Source organism: Phalacrocorax aristotelis, chromosome 5 (genome assembly GCF_949628215.1).
Source record: "Phalacrocorax aristotelis chromosome 5, bGulAri2.1, whole genome shotgun sequence".
NCBI classification, from domain to species: domain Eukaryota; kingdom Metazoa; phylum Chordata; class Aves; order Suliformes; family Phalacrocoracidae; genus Phalacrocorax; species Phalacrocorax aristotelis.
Window position 1 is genome coordinate 69625749 of NC_134280.1, and position 25544 is coordinate 69651292.

The 25544-nt window shown below is 64.6% G+C and overlaps 1 protein-coding gene across 3 annotated transcripts in view; it reads right to left on the minus strand.

Moving 5' to 3' along the window:
- Positions 1 to 11740, minus strand: part of SYT7 (synaptotagmin 7) — a 33725-nt gene extending 21985 nt beyond the window's left edge. For all 3 annotated transcript variants that reach the window (XM_075095105.1, XM_075095107.1, XM_075095106.1), the window contains exon 1: positions 11626 to 11740. In XM_075095105.1, the coding sequence (XP_074951206.1) occupies positions 11626 to 11656 (31 nt within the window). In that variant the 5' untranslated portion in view covers positions 11657 to 11740. The remainder of the gene's footprint in view (positions 1 to 11625) is intronic.
- Positions 11741 to 25544: the final 13804 nt, after the last annotated feature.

The window sequence follows — 25544 nt, forward strand, 5'->3', positions numbered from 1 at the left end:
CCCCATGGGCACAGGGTGTCCCCGGCATCCGGCAGCACCGGCACAGCTGCCGAGCTCATGGCCACGCTGCCAGCAAGCGTGACGGCCCTGGCACTGTGGGAGGGTTAATATGCACCTGAGGTGGCTTGGGGGGGAGTCCAGTGGGGCCCCCCGCCCAGCTCAGTCCCGTCCCCTGGCAGGATCCCCCATTGTGGCATCCCTGCGGGGACCCCCGGGATGGGGACAGGCCATCGCTCCAGCCACGGCCAGCAGTGGGAAGCGGCGAGGCCAAAGCAGCCCTCCTGTAGCTCTACTGCAGTATAAATATTAAACAATAATTGTTAATAATTAATTTGCCCGCAGACCTTGTTATTGTAATGAAATTTGCCAGCGGCTCAGAGGCTGGGATGAGTCAGAGTGGCCCGGGCAGCCGGACGGGGGGCTCAGGCATCCCCCCGGCGCGCGGCAGGCTCCCCAGTGCTGCCGGCGCCCCGCTCCCGCCCCGGCGCGCAGACGGGTGCCGAAGCGGCCGCAGCACCGGCAGCCCCGCGGCCTCCGGCGGAATAAAAAGAGAAGCGAAAGGGATGGTGGCAATAAAGGGGAGTTTTATAAAAGCCCCTTAAGCAGCCTCACAGCCGGCGCTGAGCCCCTGCCAGGGTGAGATGGAGGGGGCAGGAGGGTGGTGAGGTCGCTCCGGAGGGTTTCGTGGGACAGGGCTGCGGGGTCCTGGCCAGCCCCCCGCCAGCGGCACAGCCAGCCGGCACACATGCTCCCTCCATCCAAACCCAGAGAGGGGGGCCCCTCCATCGCGCCTCGGTCACAAGGAGCCTGTGTATAAAACTCGCTTAGCAACTGTTGCCTAGGAGGGAATTTGGGACCTGCCCTTAATTTCAAACATTTATAAACCTGAGCTAGATAAGCTGCTGGGGGGGATGTAAAGCAGCCGTGCCGGCGGGGAGGGCTGGGGCAGCCCCCCCTTGGGTGGTATGGGACCCTGACCCGTTCAAGTTCGGCACATGGGCTAACCGGGCAGGCTGGCGTGGCTAGGAATCGGGGTGAGCCCCTCCCCACATGCCAGCCCACCCCTCCCCGGTGCTCCCCGCAGCTCTGATGCCCACTTAGGGACACCGTGACACGCTGAAATCAGGGTGCCCTGCCTGGCCAAGAAGCATGCTAATGACTGCGGGGAGAGTGACCCCTGCCATCACCCCTCTGGGCTCAGCCTGGAGCTTCAAGGGATGCTTCGGTCCTTGTGGGGTCAAGTTCATCCTCAATGTAATCTGGTGAGAGGGAAATCAAAGGGGAGAAGGCGAGAGGAAGGGATGTGCGCTGCCCGCAGAGGCGCTGGCATGGCACAGATGAGGGATTAACTCCGCTTAGGAAGGAGAAATCCCGCGCGGTGTCCGGACACTGCCACCAAAGGGGCTGGAGAGGGATGGTGTTGCACACCGGTGCCCATGAGCTCTACCCTGGCCAAATTCCCCGTGCCAAGCTGCCACCGCAGCCCCAAGCCTGGCATCACCTGGTCAGCCTGATGGTTACACCGGTGGGGACCTGCCTGCCCGGGGAGGCTCCACAGTGCGATGCTGGGGGCTTATAGATGGCACGGCTCTTAGCCCCCAGCGACCTCCAGGCTCAGCCACGCAGGTCCCTGCGCACAGGCAGGTGCCAGCCCTCCTTGGCAGGGACACGTGTCCCTCAGCCCGTGCTGCCCATGTCCCCAGGGCTGGGGGAGAGATGCTGGCCCCTGGGCTGCTACCACCCTCAGCATGATTTAAACGACTCATTTTCCAGGCAATTAGCACTGGTTAATTAGAGAAGCTGAGCAGAGCTCCTGGCTTGTCCCCAGCCCTGGGTCCCTGCCCTGGGGCACTGTGTGGTGTCCCCATGCCGGCAGCATCAGGTCCCCAGCTGGGATGCTTGGCATGGGGATGCCATGGGGTGGGTGGCCCTGGGCACGCGGGCACCGAGAGGCTGGAGGGGCCACGGGGAGCTGCGTGGTCGCGGTGTGCACAGGGATGCAGCCCTGAGAGTGGGTGACAAACGTGGCACTCGCCATAAACCTCTTTGCTCCGCTGGTGTGGATACAGCTGGGGGCGTGTAAGACAGCGGCCGTGGCACCTCAGCTCCATGCATTGAGGGGTCCACACCCCTGCCCTGGAGTCCCTGGAATTGCATGACAACCCCCCCCCCCCCCAAATCACACCTGCCTTTTGCTGGTCCTGCCTCATCCCAAGAGCACAGCGAGGGGCTGCTCCATGAGCTGGAGACCCCACGTCCACCCTTGGAGGACATAAAGGCCTTGAAGCACCATGGGGGCACCAGGGCTCAGGTCTCCCCACCCCTTGCACCCGCCGGCAGAGCAGAGGATGGCTGCGGAGGCTGGGGAAGGGGGCGGCACAGCGTCGCGGCCCTGCAGCTCTTTCATCAATATTCAATGCCGCTGGATGGGATATAATTCCACTTTTAGAGCTGGTTATTGATGAGGGGATTACCTGCCTCGTTAGCACCGCAGCTCTTCAGTGTGGGATTTGCTGGGGCTGCACAATTAGCAGCTGGCCACACCAGGGAAGAGGGTCCCCGTGCCAGGGGGAGAGGGTCCCTGCGTGTTGGCAGAGGGTCCCCAGCCAGGTGCCCCTCCTGCAAGCGTGCACCTTGGCATGGAGGACCCATGTGCTTGGCCAAGCAGGGCACCCCCTACTCTTCTCAGAGCCCCCCGTGCCCACAGCCCCCCGGGTGCTTGGGAGAGGGGGCCCATGGCGGTGATGGCAGCGTGCCACCGCATGCCCATCTCCCCGAAGCTGCTGCTCCTGCAGGCGTGGGATTAGCTGCCTCCGGAGCACGAGCGAGCTCCGGCCTTTGTGGCTGTGGAGGAAACACTTCAAAACCCGACCCGAGCACAAGCGAGAGGCGCAGAAATCCAAGAGGGATTATTCTCCTCTAAGCAGCGTGTAAGCTGGAGATCCTGTAAGATCAGCCTGGTGGAGGCGAGGCGCTTGCGGCGAGAACTGCTGATGCCAATGGATTCGACACGCAGCTGAGCACCGGCACCAGCGATGCGCAGGGAGGCACCCCTTGTGTGGGCAGCCCAGGCTGGGGACAGCCCGCGGTGCCCCAGCCCGCTCCCACCTCCTCCCCAGCTGGGGAGCTCTCCTCGTCTCAACGGCTTTGTGCACTTCGGCGGCCCTGCGCATCCTGGTGGCTTCGGGCATCCTGGTGGCTTCGGGCATCCTGGTGGCTTCGGGCATCTCGGTGGCCCTGTGCATCTCAGTGGCTTTGCAAATCTCAGTGGTTTTGCAACATCTCGGTTGCTTTGCGCGTCTCGGTGACCCTGCACACACTCAATTCTCCGGGACAGACATCGCTCGAGTCCGGCCCAGCGATACCCACATACTCAAGGGCAGCTACACCCCTTTCCCCCTGTTCCCTTCCCCGTGTGGCAGGGACACCCTGCCTCCCTGTGCCTGTCCTACCACTCAGACTCGACTGACAGCTCCCCCATCACCCCCAACTCCCTGCCATGGACCTGCACCAAAGGCCACAGCCCTGGAGCAGCACTTCCCGCCCTGGCACGCAGCAGCGCTGGGAGGACAAAGCAGCCGTGAGGGGCACCCAGGCAAGGGTTTCAGCTCCTGGACCCTCTCCTAAGTGAAAGGCTACTGCACCGGATAGAGAGGCTGGAAATCTCTTCCTCCATGGAGTGGCAAGTGGCCAAGGGCTTTGGATAAGCAGTGGGCACAAGCTGACAGCATCTGCTGGCACCAGGGCTGGGGCCGACCTCTCCACAGGTACCCCAGCAAGGACAGCCCTGGCCAGGCTCCCAGAGCCATATATTTGGACACAGAACTCAAAATGCCCCAGCTCGAGCATGGCATCTCCCCTGCAGCTGCTTGGTATTCCAGCCCCATCTCCCCAAGCATCCTCCCACCCGCCCAGGCCCAGCAGCGAGACCCATCGATGCAAAGTACCCCGGGGGAGAAATCAAAGCCGTGCAGAGCCCCCCCCCAGCCCCAGCCGCCCGCTGCACTCTCTGGAAGCGGCGATCAAAGCCTCTCCCCGCAGCCGGCACTCCACAGCTCCACGCAGAGCAACTTCTGCCCGTGCCAAGCCGCCTGCCACCACCGCCACCGAGCAGGCGCCCAGCGTGCCAGCCCGCGGCGCTCACCGCCTCGCCAAACCGGCAGCGGAAACGCGCGCGCGCCTGGGGAAGGGGGAGCGGGAGAAGGTGCCAAGCGAGCGGCGCTTCCCCACCACCACATTTCGCCACGAGCCGTCGCCGCAAGCCGCGGAGCCGGGGTGGGATGTGACGCCGAGCCCGGATGGGGATGATGATGCTGGGAAGGGGATGGGGTAATGCTGCGGAGCGGGGGGATGGGAGGGGGCCTGATCCTGACCCGCATGGCGTCAGAGCATCCCCTTGCGCCATGGGAGGGCCGTGCCGTGGCGGAGGGCCACGGGGCAGAGAGTGAGGCGGCCGCGTTGCCACACCGGGGCTTCCCAGATGCTGTTTGCCTGGTGCCAGGCCGTTAATTCCTCCTCTTCTCATCCTCCCACTCATTTGCTAGATATTTCCCAAACCTCTTATTTTTAGGTTGCAGCTGAAAAGCTGTGAATTTGCAGCTTTCGCTCCTGTGCAGGATCCCGGGCGCAGTGCGGGTGGGAGCAGGGCAGAACCGCGGCGGGGCTGCCCAGCAGGCAGAGCAGGCAGGCAAAACCCATGCCCCCAGCGCAGGCAGAGGGAGAGAGGCGGGCGCGGAGGGGCTGCCTGGATGTAAAACCTCCGAAGAGGGATGAGGCCTCACCGCCATCCCTAGAAACAACCCACTGGGCGTTTTGGGGCTGCTTTGAGCCAGGCTTGGTGTGCCACGAGGCAGAGCTGGGCGGCTGCAGAGCTGGAGGGCTGAGACGGCTGGGTCTGACGGTGCCACCCACCCGGGGGCTGTCAGGGGCTGCGTGGGCACAAGCTGCTCGGTGGGGGACACCAGGAGCCCCGCGGCCATCCCGCTGCCCCGGGGGGTTCCTGGCCAGTGTCCCACCATTGGAAAAGCCTTGGGGAAGTGGACTGGTGCAGCACCACAGCTCAGCACCCCAGGCATGCCCAGGGCGGGAGGGAGGGAAACGGGCGTCTGTTCTCCATCTGTGCATCTGTCTGTCTATCCATGCGTCCTCCTCTCCAACACATCCATCAATCTCTTCATCCATCCATCCCTCGTACACATCTGCTTCTCCATCCAGCCATCTGTCCATCCCCCGGAGCTGTCAATCTGTCTGTCTCTGCCTCCCCCACGCGGAGATGCCTGCCCTGGGGGCTTTGCCTCCGGACTACTGCAGACCCCTCCACCCTGGCACAGTGCTGCCTCCTCTGCTGGGGACCCCGCGGGATGGGTTGGCCGGTGCCAGGCACCCAGTGAGCAGCACCCTGCATGGGCACCCCCAGCACCTCTCTCCCATCATCCATGTGCCCGGTGCGATGCCAAGACACCCGGGCCTGGCAGAAGCACGGCGCCAAGGACAGCAGTGCCCATGGGCACCATCCCTGCCACGTGGGCTCTGGGGGAAGAGGACACCCTCCCAAAACACCACACGGCTCCTTCCCGGTGCCCGGGTGCAGCCAGATATCCCCTGTCTCAACCTGCTGCCATGCACGGACATGTCCCTCATGCCCTGGCACCACGATGAGGGGCAGAGAGAGAGAAACCTGTGTGATGGAGGATGGGATGGGTGTTTTGCCATTTAAGCCGTCGGGTCCCTAGTGCACCCCGGGGTTCACCTTCACAAAGCAAGCCCCCGCTCCCGGTTTGGGTGCACACCAGTCACACAGCCTTTCCTGAGGCTGGCGGGCACTGGCGTGGCACGGTTCACCCTCCTGCCACAGGCTGTAGCCCCCTAGACAGGCTTAGCCCGTCACTCCCCAGAGAAGTGAGCTAGAGCTCCCAGCACCCTGCGGCTGCTCTCGGCACCTGCCCCGAGTCAGCCCGGTCACGGGGAGAGGATGCTCAGGGCACCCAGCGCCTCACCTCGCCCCCAGCCGGGCAGCGCTGCCCGCCAGCATCCCCGCCGCCTGCGTTCTCCCAGCATGCCGGCAGCTGCCGGCGCGCCGCAGCCATGCCTCTGCCCTGCTCCAGTATGCGGCCGGCGCGCAGGATGCATGCACGACACGTTCACGTGCCGCTCAGCGAAGCCGCAAGGCCCTGGGCGACGAGCGCGTGCAGCCGCCTCTGGCCCCGCAGCAGAGCAGACCCCAAGGCACCCTCAGGCAAGCCCCCCACGCCGCGCCGGTCGCGGCTGCCACCCGTACCCTCTCCGGGGTGGCCGCAAGCAGGAACTCGTGGTGGAGGGAGAATTTGGCAAGCGAAGGCACTCCTTCCCCCGGTGCTGGGCTATTTTTGGCCGAGGATTTCCGGAGAGGCGTGTGGTTTCTCTGCCTAGTGGTCCCCACCACATCTCTCCTCCGGAGGAAGCGCCCGGACCCCCTGAGGACTTTCTGCCCCCCTGCCTGAGTCCCCCAGGGTTTCCATCCACCACCCTCCCCATTTCAAACCCAGCTCCCAACGGCCTCGCAATGCCCCTCGACCCCAGCAGGGCTGGCTTCTGCTCAGCCCCCGCTCCAGGTCATCTCTTCTCCAAAACACAAGCCCTGCCTGGCCGTGCCTGTCCCCCACAGCCCCCGGGTATCACCCCCATGCCGGCAGCAGCCCCAGCCCCACCTCACCCGGGTGCAGAATCCTCTCCTGGCAGCGGTGGCAGGCACGGAGGAGCAGGCTGGGCTCTCACACCGAGCGGCACTGCCAGCTCTCGCGCCGCCACGCCGCCGCCACCACTTAGCCTCTCGCCCCAGGGCCCTCCATCATTCCCGGGCACTTCGGGTGATGGCGGGAGAGAGGGAGGCAGAAAGCCAGAGGCTCCCAGGGGACAAGAGCGAGCAGGATCCATGTGCTGTGCCCAGCCCTGTGAGCCCCCGCCTGCTTCCCCAGCTCCCTGACCCACCCCGGGCTGTGCCCCCCAGCCACCGCTGCCTGGGAGCCATGCCAACGCTGAGCTTTGTGGCCAGGAGGGCCACCACGGGGACAGGAGCCCTGCAGAGAGCTCAGTGCCACGGGGATGCTCAGGAGCCCTGCAGAGAGCTCAGTGCCAGGGGGATGTCCAGCATCAGCCACAGCCCCCAAACCAGGGGGCTGGTGGTGCTGGGAGAGGAAGAGGAGGGCCGGCAGAAAGCACACGGGAAGATGGAGAAATGCAGCTGAGAGGGGAGGAGAGAGGAGGCAGAGGAGGGGAATAAAGGGCTGAGAAGGCCCCAGATGGAGGACTGGGGACACAGAGGTGTGGGCAGGTGCCTGGAGGATGTAGGACTGGTGGAAATCATCCTGCAGACCCCAGTCCCTGGGCTGCATCCTCCAGTGACACAGGCTGTGACCCTGGGGGAGTGGGGACGGCCACCCATGGGGGAGCAGGGATGGCCACCCATCGCCCCCCCGCAGTCACCAGTGTCCTGCAGACCCAGCCGGAGGGGAAGGGCTGCAGGGACCTCGTTTCACGGGTGCCTGGAGCCCCCCAAACTCTACTCTCAGGGCTGTCCCCACAATGTCCCCGACTTGGGAGGTCAGGGAGAAAGGCTGCCTCGCTGTGCCGTCCCTCCGCCGCCCCGGCTCCGTCCCCGTCAGCGCCATCGGCCGCTTCCCTTTCAAACCTCATTAACTCCCCCCCAAGGTGACCCTCTCCCTCCTGCAGCAGGGCTGCGAGCGGAGCTGCCCAGAGATGACAGGAGGGGATGGGGTGCTCACAAGGCACCCCGAGCTCGCAGGCGGGCGCAAAGCACCCCCATACCACGGCCAGGCTGGCACACATCGAGATGCAGGACCTGCCACTTGGCATGGCCCGACCCGCTGCCCCTCGAGCTCACCTCAGCCCCACACATGCACTCCAGCCCCCCAGTTGCAGCCTGGGGAGCCCGCTCCCCCCGTCTGGCCCCCCCTTGACGCTTTCGCCTCCGCTCTGCCTTTGCACACAGTCCCTGCGCGCCGGCCCCGCCGGCGGCTCTTCGAAAGCCCTTCCCCTGCTGAATCCATCTATAATAGATATTGTAGCTGAGCCCCCAGGGGCCGGGGGGTGGCAGCGATATTATCTGCATCTGTCTTCATTCCCCGCTCCCCCGCCCTTCCCCGGCAGGCTGAAAAGCCGCGAGATCAGGCGGTGGAAAGCCGCCTCCAGCTCCTCTCCTGCTCCTTGGCGTGGGGAGGGATCAGGCAGACCTCCCAGCCGGACCCCCCGCTTGGCTGCAGCCCCTGGCCCTGTCCTTGCCTGGCTGTGCACAAGGCCCTGGGACACGTGTCACACGTCTGTGCATGGGTGTTCCCCACCCCGGGGCACGGGGAGGCTGAACGGCTCGGAGGTGGTGGGGAGAGAGCAAGATCAGGCAGGACCCCTGGGAGGGAACGGGTGAGAGACACCCCGGCGGGGCTCAGCACCTGCACAGACACCCCACGGCCACGGGGGACGGGATGGAGCTGCCGTGGGGGGACGTGAGCACTGGGCGATGCTCCAAGGAGCAGGCAGGAGCATCGCCAGGACTTGAGTCCGCTCCGGGTGCAGCAGAGGGGCTGGAGGCTGGCAGGGAGGTGAACCCCAACCCCGAGCAGGATGGGGGTGCCGGGGACGGGGGGGTTGGAAGCCACCGGCACTGTGCCTGCGCCGTGCGGGACGTGTGGCTGCAGCAGGTGCCTGGCTCCCAGCGAGGCCGGCCAGCCGCCTGCCAGCCCTCCGCTCTTTGTCTGCCTTCCCTGGCTGTCACGCTTCCCCCCCATCCTCCCAGCCACTTCACACACGCCCCAGCCCCCTGCTCGGCCCCCCGCCTCGCTCCCCAGCGTGTTTCATCCCATTTTGATCCCAGCTCTCGGCTTTTCTCCCAGCCCCAGGGACCTGCTCCCACGGCCCCCAGCACTCGCCGCACCAGCGCGCAGACCTCTCTCCATCGCTCGCCCTGAGACAGCACTGGGGGAAAACAGGCAGCTGCCTGCTTATTGATTCACCGCCTCCATCGGGGCCACCGCGGCGCGGCTCCACTCGGCAAGCTCCCTCCAGAGCCCAGGAGGATGGGGACGTGGGGCAGGGGGGACCCGGGGCCCCCCAGCACCTGCTTGGTGCACTGAGAGGATGAAGCAGTTGAGGTGCAACTGCCTTCCCGGAGAGGGGAGAGCTGGCACCGGCAGCAGGGATGAGGATGGGCGGGGGGGTCCCACACGGCAGCAGGGAGGAAGGAGCTGCCCAGTGCCCCCAGAGCCAGCGTGGGTGGTGTGGGGGTCATCCGTCTCTGTGGCACATAGGCCACCTATGTCTTCAGACCCAATCTTTGCTTTGCGCTCAGCTGTGGCTCTCCCAACACATGATGGGACACAGAACAGGTGATGGCCCCGCCGGCAGCACAGCCCCCCATGGCCCCCCAGCAAAGCCACCCAGCTGGAGGGAGCTGCTTCGCGAAGCACATCGGCTCGGTCCCAATTCCAAACACCTCTTGCCAGCTGAGGCCAGGCTGCTTCGGGCATCTCCCACCCCAGAACCAGAGCCCTCACCCCCAGCATCACCCCTGAGCTCCACCTCGCCCACCAAAGCCCCCTTTCCCCGGGCTGCAAAGCACGGCGCAGATGGCAGCAAAGTTCCCTGAATTTCCCCATCAGCATCTTCTCCCCCCATGAAACTCAGTGCTGGGGGTCACAGCTGCTGTCCCCTGCACGGTGACACAGAGCAGGGGTTGAGGCCGGTGCTGCCCAAAGAGCTGGGCAGGGGTTCACGGGAGCACAGGCATCGCTTCACCCAGGGACACGGCGTGGCAAGCTCCTGGTTCTCACCAAACCCAGCGGGGGTGCGAGCCCCCAGCACCCTCGCAGCCTCCATCAGTGCGGGACAGACCCAGCACCCACATGGCACCACGGCTGAGCAGCGTCACGGGAGGAAGAGCAGGGGCTGGGGGGGAAATGGTGAATTAAGCAGACGGCGTCCCAGCACCAGCCCGGAGCTGCTGGCACGGCTGTACGCCCTCCCAGCTCCACCATGGCACCCCACGGCCGAGGGTACCACGGCACAGCCACGGCCAGTGACGTGGGAAAACTCACGTGATGGGAGACCCAGCAGCCAGGGACCACGGGGTTCGGGGAGAGGGTAAAGGGGGGCTGTCCCCCCACAACCCCAGCAGCTTAGGCTCTGTCTTTTAACCTTGAAGCCTGCTGAGAAGCGCTGGCAGCAGCACGGGCAGCCACCGGTCCCCCACTGAACACCAAGGGGGACATCTGGCAGGAGCAAGAGGGGAAAATTGGGGGCAGATGCAAGTTTGGAGGGGAAATAACTCCGTTGTCCTCGGGCACCCGGGGGGAAGGACAGCCCTGCCGCGCTGCTGCCAGCGGGGACAGGCTGGTGTCCCCGCTCTGGCACCGACCCGCCGGGTGACCTTGGGCCAAGCAGTCGGCGGTGCCGTGCCGCGCTCCCCTGCCCCGCAGGGCAACCCCGAGGGGGTCGTGGGGACGGGACCGAGCTGCTCCCGGGCTGCAGCAGGCGGGAGCGCTCAGCCTCCGGGCAGGCGGAAACTTCACCTCGAAGGCTGCTTGTCTGGAGCTGCCAACTCCCAGGCAGCACCGACGCTGTCACCTGCTGCGGGTGACAGCGTGTCGCGGTCCCCAGCGCTGCCCCAACCTGCCGGCTCCCGCAGGCCTGGCTCTGCCGAGCGCCTGCAGCTCAGCCCAGCGACACGCACCGGCGGCACCCACTCTCCCCGCGTCGGTGCTCCCCCACGTCCCCTCAGGCACGTCCCCACGCCACCGCAGGACACACCGTCCTTCTGCCCGCCGGCGGCTGCTCCCCAGGCCCTGGGACCCCACGGGTGAGGGCCGCCAGGCCCCGGTGAGCCGCGTCGCACCGGCAGCATCCCTTCTCCTCCGCACCGGCTGCTGGCGGCTCGGGCAGCCCTCACCGGGCGGCTGCACGCCCCAAACCTCCCCGGCAGCGTCCCAGATTCCTCGATACGGTGCTGACCGATGCCTTCGGAGCATGAGCTCAGCAAAACCGCAGCGGCAAAAGCCCCTTCCCCAATCGCCCACCCCAGCAGGCGCAGCGGGACGGTGCTGGGGACCAGGGCTGGGGTCCCCCAAAAGGATGGAGGGGGTGAGTGATGGGGTGCGGGGTGATGAGCTGCCCGGGTGCTTGCCCAGATGCTTGTCCGGGTAACGGCACCCAGTGGGGCCGGGGGTTCACCCCGGGGATCACCCGCAGGCTGGGGGCTTGCTCCGCTCCCGGTGTCCCCCCGGGATGGGGGTGCCGGCCCCGCGGGTTGGGGGCCCCACGGGAGAGGGGCCCCGCAGCTCTGCAGGGAGGTGACTCATTTGAAAGCAGCGGCGATGACTTTCTCCCCAAACTACCGTAACTCCCCACCGGTCACTCGGCAAAGCCGCAGCCGGGGAGGCGAGGGGGGGAACCGGGCAGCCGCCGCCGCGGTCCCGGGGGTGGGGGGGGGTGGGGGGCGGGGTGGCGTGGACCGGTCCCGCCGGTGGGGCCAGGCAGGGGGCGGTGGGGGGTGTGGGTGTGTGGGTGTGGGTGTCCCCCCCCCCCCCCCTTTCCCTGCTCCGGCTCCCCGGTGCTCGGCGCTGCGCACGGCGGGCTCACCTGCGCCGGCAGCCTCCGGGTGCAGGTACATGGTGGCGGGCGGCGGGGCGCGGCGGGGCGGCGGGGCGGCGGCTGCCCGGCTCGGCGGGGCCGCGGTTCATCAGACGGCGGCGGCGGCGGCGGCGGCGGGCGGCGGGGCGGGTGCGGGGGCCGCGGGCGGCGGCGGCGGGGCGGCGGGGACCCGCATGCGGTGGCGGGGGCCGGCAGCCCCGCGGAGCCCGTGCTGCCCGCCCGCTGCCTGCCTGCCTGCCTGCGGGGTGTGCGTGTGCGTGTGCCCCGATCGCGCATCCACTTGCTGCTCGCTGCTGGCGGGAGAGGAAACTGCAGCCGCCGGGGAGGGAGGGAGGGAGGAAGGGAGGGGGGCGTCGGTGCCGCACACGGAGGAGGGGGAGGCACGGCCACGGAGGGGACACACACACGCGCGCGGGGTGCCGCACCCGGGGTGCCGCACCCGCACCCGCTAACACGGGGACAACACGCCGGGGGGGGGGGGGGGGAGGGGGAGCGGGGACCCCCACATGCGCGCACCCACGCACCGCACCCGCGCGAAAGGGGGGGTGGGGGGACCGCGCACACGTATGGCAACAACGGCGGGGTACCGTGCGCGCACACGCGGGAGCACGGGGGCTTGCACACGCACATGGGTGGCACAGAGGAGTGCACAGGCGTGCACGCACACGCACACACGGTGGCATTCCCAGGAAAGCCCAAGCGCACCCCACGCACCCCACACACGCAGGGGGCAGCACCCCCGGGTCACGCACCCCACCCCACCCCCCTTCCGCTGCCACACGCGCCCCTATCCACTCCCGCACGTTCCGGTTGCCCTGATCCGGTGAATTCCAGGCCGGGTTTTCCCGGTGCCGGGGCGCGGCGGCCGCTGCCGAGGCACTGCGGGCGCGGCGGCCGCTGCGGGCGGCGGAAAACCCGGTGCGGAACCCGGGAGCGGGTGCGAGGCGTGCGCTCGTTCCCGTTATCCTCCCGCCCCGCAGCACGCAAAGGCGATTTCTATCCCGGCTTTTATTGCCTCTCTAATGTTTGCTAAGGAGATGCAGGCGAACAGCAAACAAACGGGAGGGCTGCTCTGTAGAGCAGCTCCTGGACGCCGGGGGTGTGCAAACAGCGGGGCCTGCCGGGTACCCCCACCTCCAGCCGTGTCGCCGGGGTGCTGGCCTGGGGGTCCCCGGCATGGGAGGGAGCAGCCCCGAGGAGGAGAACCCATGACCTGGTGCAGGAGGTCCCCCTGGGTGGAGGCAATGGGGCAGGGGAGGATGACGGGGGCTGGGGGCTTTGCTCCCAGGATTGGGGACGTTGCCCGCTTTCCCCCTTCTGCTGGGGTGACAGGGGTCAGAGACCCACCCCAGCACAGGGCCATGGGGCTGGGACGCTTGCCTGGATGGTCCAGGGCTTGTGGGAGCCAGCCTGGCCTTGTGGGATGGAGGGGATCAGGTGGAAGATCTCTGGTGTCATACTGGGCTGGGAAGAGCCAGAAAACCACCACCATGGTGGTTCAGAAGCTCTGGGGACTAAATCTCGACTTCCCTTGCCCCCAGGCTGGGTTTCAAGCAGGGAAGAAAGCAGGAAATATCTCCTTATAATAACGTTTAACACAAAAAAGCCTGCAGAGGAAACCCTGAACCATCAGGGACTGGATTTAGGGATGGGGCTGAGCTGGAAGCAAGTGTGACCATGGGCTTCCCCCGGCATTGGGGTGCCGGCACCCGGCGCTGCCTGTTCCAGCGAGGCTGCGGGGGTGATAAGGCACCCGGTCTCATGCTCCTGACTCACGCCATGGGCTCTTTGTTGTCCCTCCTGGCGTGCCTCCCGCCGCGGCGCTCTCGTGGGGGCCAGAGGCTTCTCCCAGCCCCTCGGAGCTGGCGACAGCCCATCTCGGGGTCGGTGCCAGGAAAGCCGGTGCCCGCGCGCGGGCGGCAGCTGGTGCGCCTCGCTGGGGAGCCGCGTGCCAGGCAAACTTCTGCATGTACACCCAGGCGAAGCTCTTCCAGCGAGGGGGCCGGGTGCCAGCCTGCTGCCGGCCCTTCGGGACCGCAGGCGGACTGGGGACGAGGGAGCAGCCCTCTGCCCCGCTCTGCTCAGGGGCTGGCAAAGCCTCCTCACGGGAATGTGTAGCTTTATTTTCATCTTTTTTTTCCGCCCTTCTTTGTGGGAACCTTCTCATTAAACCCTTGGCACAAACCCTTGCTTTCACTCTGCTTTTCTCCGCTCGCTTCCCACACACTCTTCAGCAAGCTCTAAAATCCCCGTCCCCGCACGCACAGACATCCCGGCAGCACCGTAACCTCCCGCACCCACACAGCCGCTCTCCGCCGCCGCCCGCCATCATTTCCACCGGGGCCAAGTGGGTGTAAAACGTTGCTGACTCACGGCAGAGTCGGGCCCAGTGCCTCGCCGAGTGCCACACGTGAGCCCCCCGCCACCGGCCGGGCTCCCTGCTGCGGGGCCAGCACCCATCTGGGTGCTCAGCAGCACCTGGGGATGCTTTTCCCTGCCCGTCAGGCCACCACGGAGGGAGAAAGTTGGCTGAAAACACAGCTCACCCAAGGTCAGGTGTGTGGTGAGATAAACCCCAATTCACGCTTGCCCTGCAGTCCCCCCCATAGCTCCCTGCCCCCCCCCCACATCGCTCCCTGCCTCCCCGTGGTGGAGATATGAGCTGCCCCCAGCCCTGACCTCTCTGACTGTTCTCCCAGCATATGACCCTGCAAACCCCTGCCCCACCAAAACCCTGTTCCCCCAAACCCCTGGGTACCCCAAATAATTGGCAACTGGACCTCTGCCATCCCAAAGTCCCAGGCACCCCAAGCCCAGCCCACCGTGGCCTCTCTGCCCTGGCTACAGGGGAGGGAGATGCTCCTGTGTCTCTGGCACAGTACAGGGGCAGCAGCATTGGGACCACGGGTGTCCCCCCCAAGGCTGGCACCCTCCTGCCCGCTCCCCAGGGCTCGGCTCAGGGAGCAGAGCATCCCGGGCGCCGTGGAGAGCAGCTCTGGCTTCCAACGCCAGCTGCAAACCTCACTGGCAGCCTGGGGAAACCACAGCTCCTCCGCCAGTCCCCAGCATCCTGCTCTGGTCCTTCCCTGCGGCGCCAGCCCCGGTGCGGGGAGCTCCCCCAGCCCTGACCCACGGCTCCAGCGCGGCCAGAGCTCCACCAACTCAACCCAAATTTCTCTGTGAGGTGCCGGCACAGGGCTCCCCAACAAAGGCGGGCTCTGCTGACAAATTGCAGTTTTCAGTTCCCAGCCGCTTTGGCTTTCACACTGTTCAGAAAAGAGTCATTATGTTCCTTTCTTCTCCCTTTCTCTTTTATTTTGTCGATGGGGAGAAAATGGATATTTCTTATTCTCCCTTCCCACTGAACGGGGAGAACCTTTTCTTTTTTTTTCCCCCCTCACTCAAGCCTTTTATACAAATTAATCTTTGGGCTGAGGCCAAGCCTGGGGAAAATTCATCTAAAATGATGAAATTTTCAGAGCCTAACGGGAGTAATTACAGGGGGTTAGAAAGCAAACTATTTCGCAACTTTAACAAGAGCAGGCTGTGACCCAGCACTTGTTACAGCTAATAAAAATGTTAATGAACCGGCAGCAACCACGGGGCTCTCCCATCGCTCCTTTTTCCTTCTCTGCCGGTCCTGGTCCTCCGGCCGGGGTGGAAGCGGCGCCTGGCAATGCGGCGCCGTGTTTGCCTTTCTGTGCAAACACCGTGCGGGAAAGAACCGGTCAGGCGGCTGGGCGGGATGGGTGACCGCCGGGCTCACACGGGCGGCTCCCCGCGAGGCTGCCGGTGCGCCGGCGTGGGTCCCCGGAGAGCGCCGTGGCTCCGGGGAGGCGCGGGAAGGTGAGCGGCAGAGATTTGCTCTGAGAGGATGCTCATCCCTTCGATGAGTTATTCTGGCAGATAAATGATGCTGATTGACAAGCTCGCCAGCCTGTGTATGAGCGAAGCACCTCAAACACAGGCCGGGGCCCCCAGGGGGGTCGGGTTAGCTGGAAACCCACCCCCAGGGGCCGGCGAAAAGCTGAGACCACAGCAGACCCAGTTTAATTCGGGTGACATGGGCCAGGGCCAGTCTCTCCCTCTTGACGAGCCATGCTTCCCGCTGGGAGACTGGCATGTGAATAATCGGCCCGGTGGCGACTGAACGCCCTGGCGTATGTTTTAATTACCGAGAGAACATCCATCATGTGCCGCTCCTGTGGCGCAGCTGCTCAGCACCACGTTTGCTCGGAGCTCGGAGGGAGATTTCCGTCACGGTCGGTGCTGTTTGCCGTGGGCACAGCCTGCCTGTTTGCTTTTTGTGGCTCGTGCTGCCAGTCCAGCCCTTCGGGGGCTACGCACTGCTGGACGTGAGGCTTCTACGCCGTGCCGTGCCACACCACGCCACGTCACGCCAGCCACACCAGTGCAAAGAGAGCACGTCCCTGGGTGCAGGCCAGCGCGGACAGCAGTGACACTTCGATGCCCAAGGTGTGGCGGCTCTCCGAGAAGGTGTGTTGCTGATTTCAGAGTCTTCAAGCTCTAGGTTGAAGCCGTCAGGGCTCTGGATGGTGAGCTGGGAAGCTCCGGCACAGAGTGTGCTGGCTGCTGGGATACTGCCCATCCAGCCCCGGAGCTGTGCTCTCCGTTGGAGGAATTCATTACTGCTCCTTTCCCAGGCAGCAAACATTATTAAAAGAACAAAAGAAATGCAAGCAGAAACATGAATTATAATTAATGTGCAATGCTGGAGACTGTGGCATGGCTGGAGAGGCGGAAGCCGGAGCCGCCACGGTGCCATTCCCTGCAGGCCCAGTTCAACCTCGCTGACCCTGAGCCGCTTTCCAACCCCCCCCGAGCCCCCCACCCCAGACTGTACCCCATATTCATGCCCCAACACCCCTTTGGCCCCGGGCAGGTAAACAGGGTTTGAGGGAGGACGAGCAAGAGAGAGAAGCAGTTGTGCTCCCAAAACCCCTCCGACCTCCCTGGCCTCATCCTGAGTGTCCCTCGGTGCCGGCCGCTGCCAGCCCCCTTTGTGGGGAGGGGGTTTCATGTGCTGCCTGGGGAATACCACATCTCCCCTCTCCTCCTGCCACCCCGGCCCCACTCTGTGCCACCACGCAGCCCCATTTGAGGTGTTTATATACCACGGCTTCCCGGCTACCCGATGCTTCTTGTCTCTTTGGGAGGAATTTTGGCTAAATATACTTCTGGCTAAGCTCTCCGCTCTCTGGGAGGTGGCTGCCTTCCCCAGCGTTAGCGGGGGGCTCCGGTGGGATTGAAATGTAAGGCTCCCCCCTGCACTGTGTCGGCACCTCCATGGGGGCACACGGGGAGCCCCGGCAGCTCCGGGACGGTGATATGAGGAGCCAGGACGGTGCCATGGGGGTGACCAGCCTGGCTGCTGCTGGTGCAGGGAGGAGGACTCCGGGCCTGCCGATATCACCGGGATGGCTGTAAAGCACCGAGGAAAGCAGGGAAAGGTGGCAGGTGGGGGCTGAAGGTCGCGATTCGGACTTTGCCCGCGGCATCGCCAGGAGCAGCTGCTCCGCAGGTGAGACAGGCGCTGAGGCTGCACCGCGGGGCTGGGTTTCTCCCCTCTGGCCCTGAGCCCACAGCAGCCGCGGGATGCAGGGAGACCCTATAGATGCAGCAGTGCCCTGGGAACCCCTGCGGTAGGTTTCGGCCAGGGCTGTATGTGTCCTGCTCTCCAAAACCCCGCAGACAAGGTGGGCAGCTCGGGGCAGCTGCCTCGAGTCCACACTTGTCCTTTCTGGCAATATGGAGCCAAAAGCCAGGCTGTGCCGGGGTCCTTCTGTGCAGCTGGACCTCTTCCCCGTCTTATCCTTGCACCCTGCTCACGTCAGGCAGTGTCTCTTCTCATTTGAGATGCCATTAAATAAAGGGATAGATGATTGCTGGAGCACTCAGCCTAAAATGAAGGATGTGTGGTCACCCATCGCCTCTCAGCCCTGCACCCGGGAGCAGGGGCTGCTGTAAAACCCCGGCTGATGCCGGCATCCAACCGGGGACAGGGGGAGCGATGCAGCGGCCGCCCAGCAGCCATCGCCCGAGGAGGGCTTTCATCTTCTCGGCCCTGGGTATGGAGTCAGGTTTCGATCAATGAAGAAGCGCTCGCTCCAGCCCCGCCGCCCTGACTCAGCAGGTCCCCGCTGCCCGGCCGGCCGGCAGGGCTGGGCACCGCGGTCGCGTCCGGGCGCCGGTGGCTCCCAAAGTCACCCGGGGATGGCCACTGCGTCGTTGGGTCCTGAGCGGGAGGGCTGGCACCAGCTGGGTCCCCAGAAAGGGGTTTGGGAGTGACATGTGCTCCCACTGCTTGGGATGCTGTCCCCAGGGGAGCTCGGAGCGGCAGCAGCGGAGCACAGGGAGCCCCGTGGGGGTGTCTGTGGTGGCCCCGCTCTGCCTGCCGGGCACTGCAGGGGCACAAGCCGTGCTGGGCTCAGGACAGAGCCTGGGAGCCATTTGCAGCAGCATTGGGCCCCGCTTTTCCCTTTGGCTCCCACCCAAAGCCTGTTGAATCCCCATATTCTCCCTCCTGCTGCTTTCAGAGCCCTTCAGGGCTGGCCTCGGGTCATCTTTTTTTCATGAGCACTGGAAGGCGTTGGCGGTCGATGGCTGGAAAAGGCAGCGCTGGAAGAAGATGCTGCCCTTGGGCAGGCTGGCAGGGGCAGAGCCACTCTGCTCCGCAACCACTGCCCTTCCTGCCCTCCCCAAAGTGCTCCTGCGATGCCGACGTGGGCCTGAGAGCTCACGCTGTGTCCGAAACAATAGCTCTCCGCGTCCTGATGTTCGTATAATATGCGGTACATGGCTCCGTAATGAACGGTGACCTCTATTAGGCATGCTATTAGTCTCATCAGGAGTTCCTAAAGTACATTGCTGGCGTTTTTTTGGTGGGTAGAAAGGCAGTCAGGTTCTGCCGAGTAACTGTACAATTAGGAATAAATCATTGCTGCTAGAGCAGTCGCTGATGGATCAGAGCCGGTGGGGATGGCTGGGGGTGATGCGCAATTTCTCTTCCTGTGGCTGCTCGCAGCCGTGACATGGCTGCAAGGGCAGGAGCGAGGTTGCGTGGGACTGGCCGCTCTGCTAGAAAAATCTGATAAAGATATAAAATGAAAGATCTGCCTGAAAATCAGAGAGATAAAAGGGCCAGGGAGAGGAATCGCTGTTACGCTCATCACCCCGCCTAGCAGCAGCTCCCCGGCTCTCTCCCGCACCTGGGCATCCCTGCACAGCCACCACAGACTCACTGCCCCCCCGGCCATGCTTTGGGGTGAGCCCTCCCTCCAAAACCTCCTGAGAGGTTCCAGCCGTGCCAATGAACCCTTGCTTTGCCCTGGCATCAAATAAACCTCTCAAGGCAGCAGCAGGGCGGGCAGAAGTAGCCCAGAGAAGAGAGAGCTCTGGAGGAGACCCCATCCAGCAAGCCCAGAATCCCATGGGGAGGGATGGGTTTGGCTTTGTAATCCCTGTGTGGGACCAGGGACTGCCGGGCACCCCCAGAGCTACGGGGTCTGGCTCAGCTCTGGCACCTAGCTGAGCCCCATCCTCCCAGGGGACACCCACCCGGGAGCGGGGACCAGCCAGTCCCCGAAGCTGAGGCTGAGCAGGGCCCAGCGGGTCGCCGCAGGTCCCCAGCAGGTCTGAGACGGAGAGGAGAGACAAGCCTGGCTGCCTGTGCACGGCCCCTGGCAGCACCGAGGTGGGGGCTCGACGCTGCCCTGCCTTTCCCTGCGACCTCGGAGGGGTAATTTGTGCCCGAGCTCCCTTTCCCCAAGATGCAGGGAAGCGCGGCGCTTTCGCTCTCTGTTTGCCGCCACGTGTGATGCCAATCTATAGCCCTCGCCATGCCCAAGTCTGCATCTGCAATCCATGCCCACCCGGTGGGCACTGCTCACAGGAGCTCGGGCCCCAAATCTCCCCACGGGTGTCCCCAAAACCTGCTGCCCCAGAGAATACCCCGGAGCAGCCCGTCAGCTCGGGGTACGTGTCGCCGGCAGATCCCGAAGAGCTGAGCCCGGGGTGGCAGCTCCGGTGCTCTGGCCGGCTGCGAAAAGAACTCTGGGAAAGGTGTGAAGCAGGGATGTGGAGGGGAGAGCGTGTGGGAAATTCACGCCGAGCCAGAGGAGCGCGGAAAGGTGATGGCGCAGGGCAGGGGTGATGATCCATGGCCGAGTGCTGCCACATCCGCTTGTAAACCAAACACCTCTGTTTTGCTGCAGGTGTGGGAGCAAAGTCCAGGCCAGCCGCTGTCCCTGCGAGGGCTGGAGCAGCTCTGGCAGGAAAATCCTCCAGCACCTGATGTATCCAGAAAGCCAGGGCCCCTGGGGCACGGAGGAGCAGGGAACAATCCCTGTCCCAGCTACGGGAAGAGCAAAGGTGGGAAATCAGCTTGACATCCTGTCCCGGTGAGAAATAGGCATCTGCGGAGGAGCGTGCTCCCTAATGCAAGTGCTTAGGAGAAAGGTTTCTAATAGCTGGCGAGCAACAGGGGTTTATTAAGAACAGGTTGTGCCAAACACCTCTAATAGCCTCCTTAAATGTAATCAGCGATGAAGGAGATACGGGAGCACAGGGCAAAGCAGCTCCGCACCTCCCAGCCAGGCGGTCGCTCCAGGGCCACGGCGCTCGCATTAAGAAACTGGCCCCTTCCCAAGCAGCTGAAGACGCCATCGCATGCGTCAGCCAGCAGCAACCGTCAGCGGGAGCCCTCCGCCCCGGAGGGATGCAGGTGGGCAAAGGTGCCCAGGGGCCGTGGGGACACCAGCAGCCCCGGGGGGATTTGGCAGCATCGAGATTTGTCGTCCAAATGAGATGCGGAGAGCGAAAGGAGTTGGAGAGGGGGGACCCCAAGGGCAGCTGGGGCTTGGAGGGGCCGGAGGGGATGGCTGTGCTCGAGGAGAGGAGCTGACGGCCTCGTTCCTCTGTAGAGTGGGTGAAGGGCTCAGGACTGTTCTCTGCCAGCAGCCCCTGGGGTGAGGAGGAGGAGGGGGCCGTGGCTCTGCATCGCAGCTGAGCAGCCAGTGAGCAGAGATAACTGGTAATGAGGGGATTAGCAGTTATTAAATGGTAATGACCATGCTCAGAGTGATCGTGGGGAGTCGGACACTTCAGGGCATGTTAATAACCTCTTATCCCTGGCTGCACCGCCGGCTGGGCAGTGGGGCTGAGGGGACGGCGTCCAGGTGGGCATTGCAAGGAGCTCCCCACACCCCGGGGTCCTGCGGGAGCCCTCGCACCCCCCGGCAGCCTCACCCACCCTGTGTGCGACCCCAAGCAGCCACCCATCAGTCCTGCAGACCTGGTCCGGGACGGACACACGCTGTTCTACCTGTGGCAGACCCCAGATGGGGTTGTGCCACGGTGCCCCACAATCTTCCAAGGTCTCTCGGTCCCTGCTACCCCCTGGACCAGTGCACTCCATCCTTGGCTGATCCCCCCACCTAGCAGGGGGACACAGGCTTCACCCAGTCCTCTCTGCACAGGGGACAGCATCAGAGAGCAAGACAGCAGCCCCTATCCCATCAGATTTCTCCCCAACACCATCGCTAGAGCATCTGGCACCTGATTTTGTGGAAAGGGAGGATTTGTGTCCTGCAGCCAGGGAGGAGGGTGCTGGAGCAGGCTCCCTGAGGCAGGCTGGTTCTGCTCTGCACCCACTCGCCGGCGCTCAGCCCTCACCCAAACACAGCAGCCGCCCCAGGAACACGACCTGTCGGGCAGGGAGAGCTCGCAGCAGCTCGCACACCACGGAGCTGCTGGCCGGCAGATGTTGGGGTTGTTAATGCCCTGCATGCTTTCAGCAGCCTGCAGGTTCCAGTATCACGCGCCACTGCCTGACACCGGTCCCCTCCTGCCCCCGCCGTCCCCGAGGCTGGCAGCAGATGTCCGGCACCGGGCCCCCGCGGCGTTCACCACGCTCTCCCTTGCCCCGCAGCTCAACCGACATGGAGAGACCAGATGGGCCGCCAGCAAGCGGCCCCGATGCTCCAGCGCAGCGCAGGAAAGCAATTCCCGGCGCGGCGGGGAGTGCCGTGCAGACGAACCCACTCACGGCACCTCCTGCCCCTGCACAGCTGACCGAGCCCGTTATCCCCGTGCGGATGGCGCGGGACCGGATCCACGGCGCAGCAGGCTGCCTGAATTCCCAAAGAGGCTTTAAAAAGCAGCATCCGCCTGCCAGTGCTGCCGAGCACCTGCTGCCTTCGCCTGGATGTGCGAGCCTTGAGCGTATTTTGAGAACGGGCCATTTAATTGCCTAAATGTGGATTTGCAGCGCTTGAGCGGTGCCTGCCGCTCTCCCTGAGTCCCCTCTGAGAGCTGGGATGGAGCAGGGGGGCCTGGCGTCCCCCAGGCTCCGGGGCCGTCCCCACGGGGGGAAGCAGCAGCGCACGGCCGGGGCACAGGCAAGGCAGCGTCCAGCAGCAGGAGGGTCTGCGACCGTCGCAATTAGGAGCTGTATCTCGAAGCAGAGGCAGGAGCTGGAGGAGGTCGTGGGATGGATTAGAGCAGCACGAGGGTTTGCCGTTTCCTGATTTCTGGGCTCTTGACTCCATGCACGGAAGGCACTTCAGGCTCGGATGTGCGTGAGCTGGGGCAGCGCCAGCATTTATTTGGGCTCGGTTGTGTCTCACCCTCATTAGTGGCAGCTCGACCTCAGCAGAGAGGGGGCTTCTCCATCCTTGGGCAGGGCTGGCCTTGGGGCTGGTTTCTCCACCCAGCTGGAAGATATCCCTCCTGGTACACAAGGGGATGGGGTTGGGTAAGGGATGGGATGGGGTATGGGATGGGATGGGAGAGAATGGAGTGGGGAGAATGGAATGGAATGGGATGGGAGAGAATGGGATGGGGTGAGAGAGAATGGGATGGGATGGGACAGAATAGGGTGGGATGAGATGGCTAAAGTGCCCCTCTGAGGAGCATCCAAGCAGCATGTCTTCACCCATTACTGATGTTTTGGGGTTCCAAGTGTGGGTGAGCCCCTGCTCCCTCCTGGCCAGCAGAAACACACCCCAGGGCAGGTTATTCCCGCAGAGTGATGCAGGGGGGAGCTCTGGGGCTGAGCACAGCTCTCCTGGGTCTGGGGGGTCTCACCAACCTGGGGGGGGGCTGCGGGCAGGGTCTGAACCCTGCTGTGGAGGCAGGAGGGGCTGGGGGCTCAGCCTGGCCGGCAGCAAACAGCCCCAGCCTGGCAGTTCCTGTGCCAGAGCCGGGTACAAAGGGCTGCGTGGGGGGAGCACTGCAAAAGGCTCCTCTCCCCCTTCCTTCCATCCTCATCCTCTCAGCACATACAGGGCTGGCATGGTGGGTCTCCCATCCCTCAGGGGCTGCCATGGTCCCCGTCCCGCCCCGGGGAACTTCTCCGCGTGTGACTCAACCGCTGCTGCTTCCCCTGACGGAGTCCCCCTCCGGGGCTGAGTGTCACCCGCTGACGCAAATCCTCCCACCTCCCAACGCCGGGTACCACATTTAGAAAGGTTTTATTGGCGGTGTCAGGGAGGAATCAGACGCCCCCGGCCACCGGTGCAGGGGCTGCCGTCGTGCTCCCTGCCACCGGCCCCAGAGGGGACGGGCGTGCGAGCCCCTGTGCGTGGGGTGCCATGGGGAGGAAGCCCCCAGCCGTGGGGCAGTGGGGGGCTGCAGGGGGCTGTGGCCACTCAGCCCTGTGATGAGGTGTCCCGTCCTCCACACTGGGCAGAGCACATGGTTTCGGCAGCCATGCAGAGCTGCAGTGAGGATGGTGGAGGGCTGCTGTGAATAACCCACTCCAACAGCAGAGCAAAAGTCCACCTAATTCCAAAACCTGCACGCAGCCTTTTCCCAGCCGCACGACACCAAACTTCAACTCCCGTGTGCACAGGGAGGACCATGATGGTGGGGCTGGACAGGAGTGCGGATGCAGGTGCCCATCCTGGGGCTGCTCCCACGTCCCCCATGCCTGCATTCTCAGCAGTGATGTCCCATGTCTTGTCACTCTCCTGCCACACAAGAGCCAGCCAAGGGGGAGCCCCATGGCAGCAGCACAAGGCAGGAGCCTGAGCAGCTCCCGGAGGGCTCTGGTAAAGCCCTAGCCTGAATCCAGCTCTTCCCGGGTGGCTTCCCGCAGGGTGGCAGGGGAGATGTGGTGCTCCGAGGGGTCAGAGCAGGGCTGGGGTCAGAGCTTGGCTCCTGCCAGCCCAGGGGTGCTGCAGCCTGGACGCCTTCCAGCATCCCTGGAGCACAGCCCCAGGGGCAGATGTGAAGGGCTGAGGTGAACCAGGAGCACTGGGAGCACCGGGATGTGATGCGAGCACGAGAAACGCCAGGATACACTGGAAGCAACAGGAGTACCGGGATGCACTGGGAGCACCGGGATCCCTGGGAGCACAGGGATGCTCCAGGAGCACCACAAACCCTGGGAGCACTGAGACAAGAAGCAGCACTAGGATGCACCAGGAGCACCGGGATGCACCGGGAGTACCGGCCGGCGGTGTGGTCTGAAAGCTCCTCCTCGTGGTTCCCATGGAGAACTACCGGGCACCGGCAGCGGCCACCGGGAGAGCCCCGGGCCGAGGTGCGAGGCGGTGGCGGGCCGAGGGGCCGTGGCACCGTGCACCCCTCCCACCCCGCAGGGTCGCGGATTTCCACCCTGGGAAACGGTGGGGTGATGGGGACCCCGAAGCCGGACGGGGCTGGGGCTGGCCCCGCAGCCACCCGGGATGGGACGACGGCCGTGTCCTGGCTCGCTACCCACGGGAACCCTGCCAGCGTGGGCCACCATCTGCACAGAGCCACCAGCCACCCCGAAAGAGCCCAGTGCAGCACCGGGGTAGGGTTTCTGCCAGCTTCCAGGAAGGCATTAAGTTAATGCATGAAATATGATTTCAGGCCACGGTCCCTGCCTGGGTACGAGTGTGGGGAGCGAGGCAGGAGCGCTGCAAGTGGAAAATCACTTCTGCTGCGAGCAGCAGTTTCTTTTTTTCTCCCTTGCTGGCAAAGGTATTTAAAATAAGAGGGGGAAAGGAGGAACAGGAACAACTGGGACCCTCAGGGCAGAGTGTAGTTGCATTTCCAGAGCGCTGCGCTCCTTTCCCCGCACCGTGGGGATGCTTGGATGGGCTGTGCCAGATGCATTGCGTCCCCGTCCCAGCAGGTTGTCGTTCCTCCACGGGAAGTGCCCCTGAAGCGCATGTTCCCAGCACCAGCCGCAGGAATCCCTCTCTGCCGGTCCCTCACAGAGGGAGCAGGGCCCGGCAGCGTCACAGGCACAGCTGGCAGCAAGGGGAGAGGAGCAGAGTGGGGTTGGGGTCGTTTCGGGTGCTGGGACCCCGTGGTGGGGTTACACCTCCGCTTATCACCCTTTCCAGCTGATACAAGCGGGATGCGCTGCTGATGGGATCGCACCCGGCCCTGCTGCCCAGCTCGCATGGGAAGGGGTGCAGAGCTGCCCCCCTCGCTGTACTGTCCAGTTATAGATACACAAGGAAAAATCAATACCTGGCTGCCAAAAAAAAAAAAAAAAAAGAGGCAGCAGTGAGTTGCTTTTTATAGCAAATCTGTCCCATTTGCATCCTTCCTCAGCCCTGACCCAGGGAGACCGACCTCTGGCTAAATTAGCTGCGTCGTCCCGAGGGAAACAGGCTTTAAAAAGCAGCAGCCAAAGACGAGGAGGTGAGGCTGGCTGTGCTGGAATATTCCACCCCAGCCACCCCTTCCCTTGCTCCTTGCTGCCCCAGGGCCATGTTCCTCACAGGCTGGTCCCTCACAGCCTTGTCCCCCTCCCAGGGCAGGGCTGGGCAGTGGGACAGGGTGGCTGCCAGCAGCCCTGGCCCTTCTTTCCCCTGGGATTATTTCCCAGAGGGGAGAAGGGATGTGGGCAGGAGCAGAGCCTGGCTAGCCCTTCCCTGGGGCTGCTG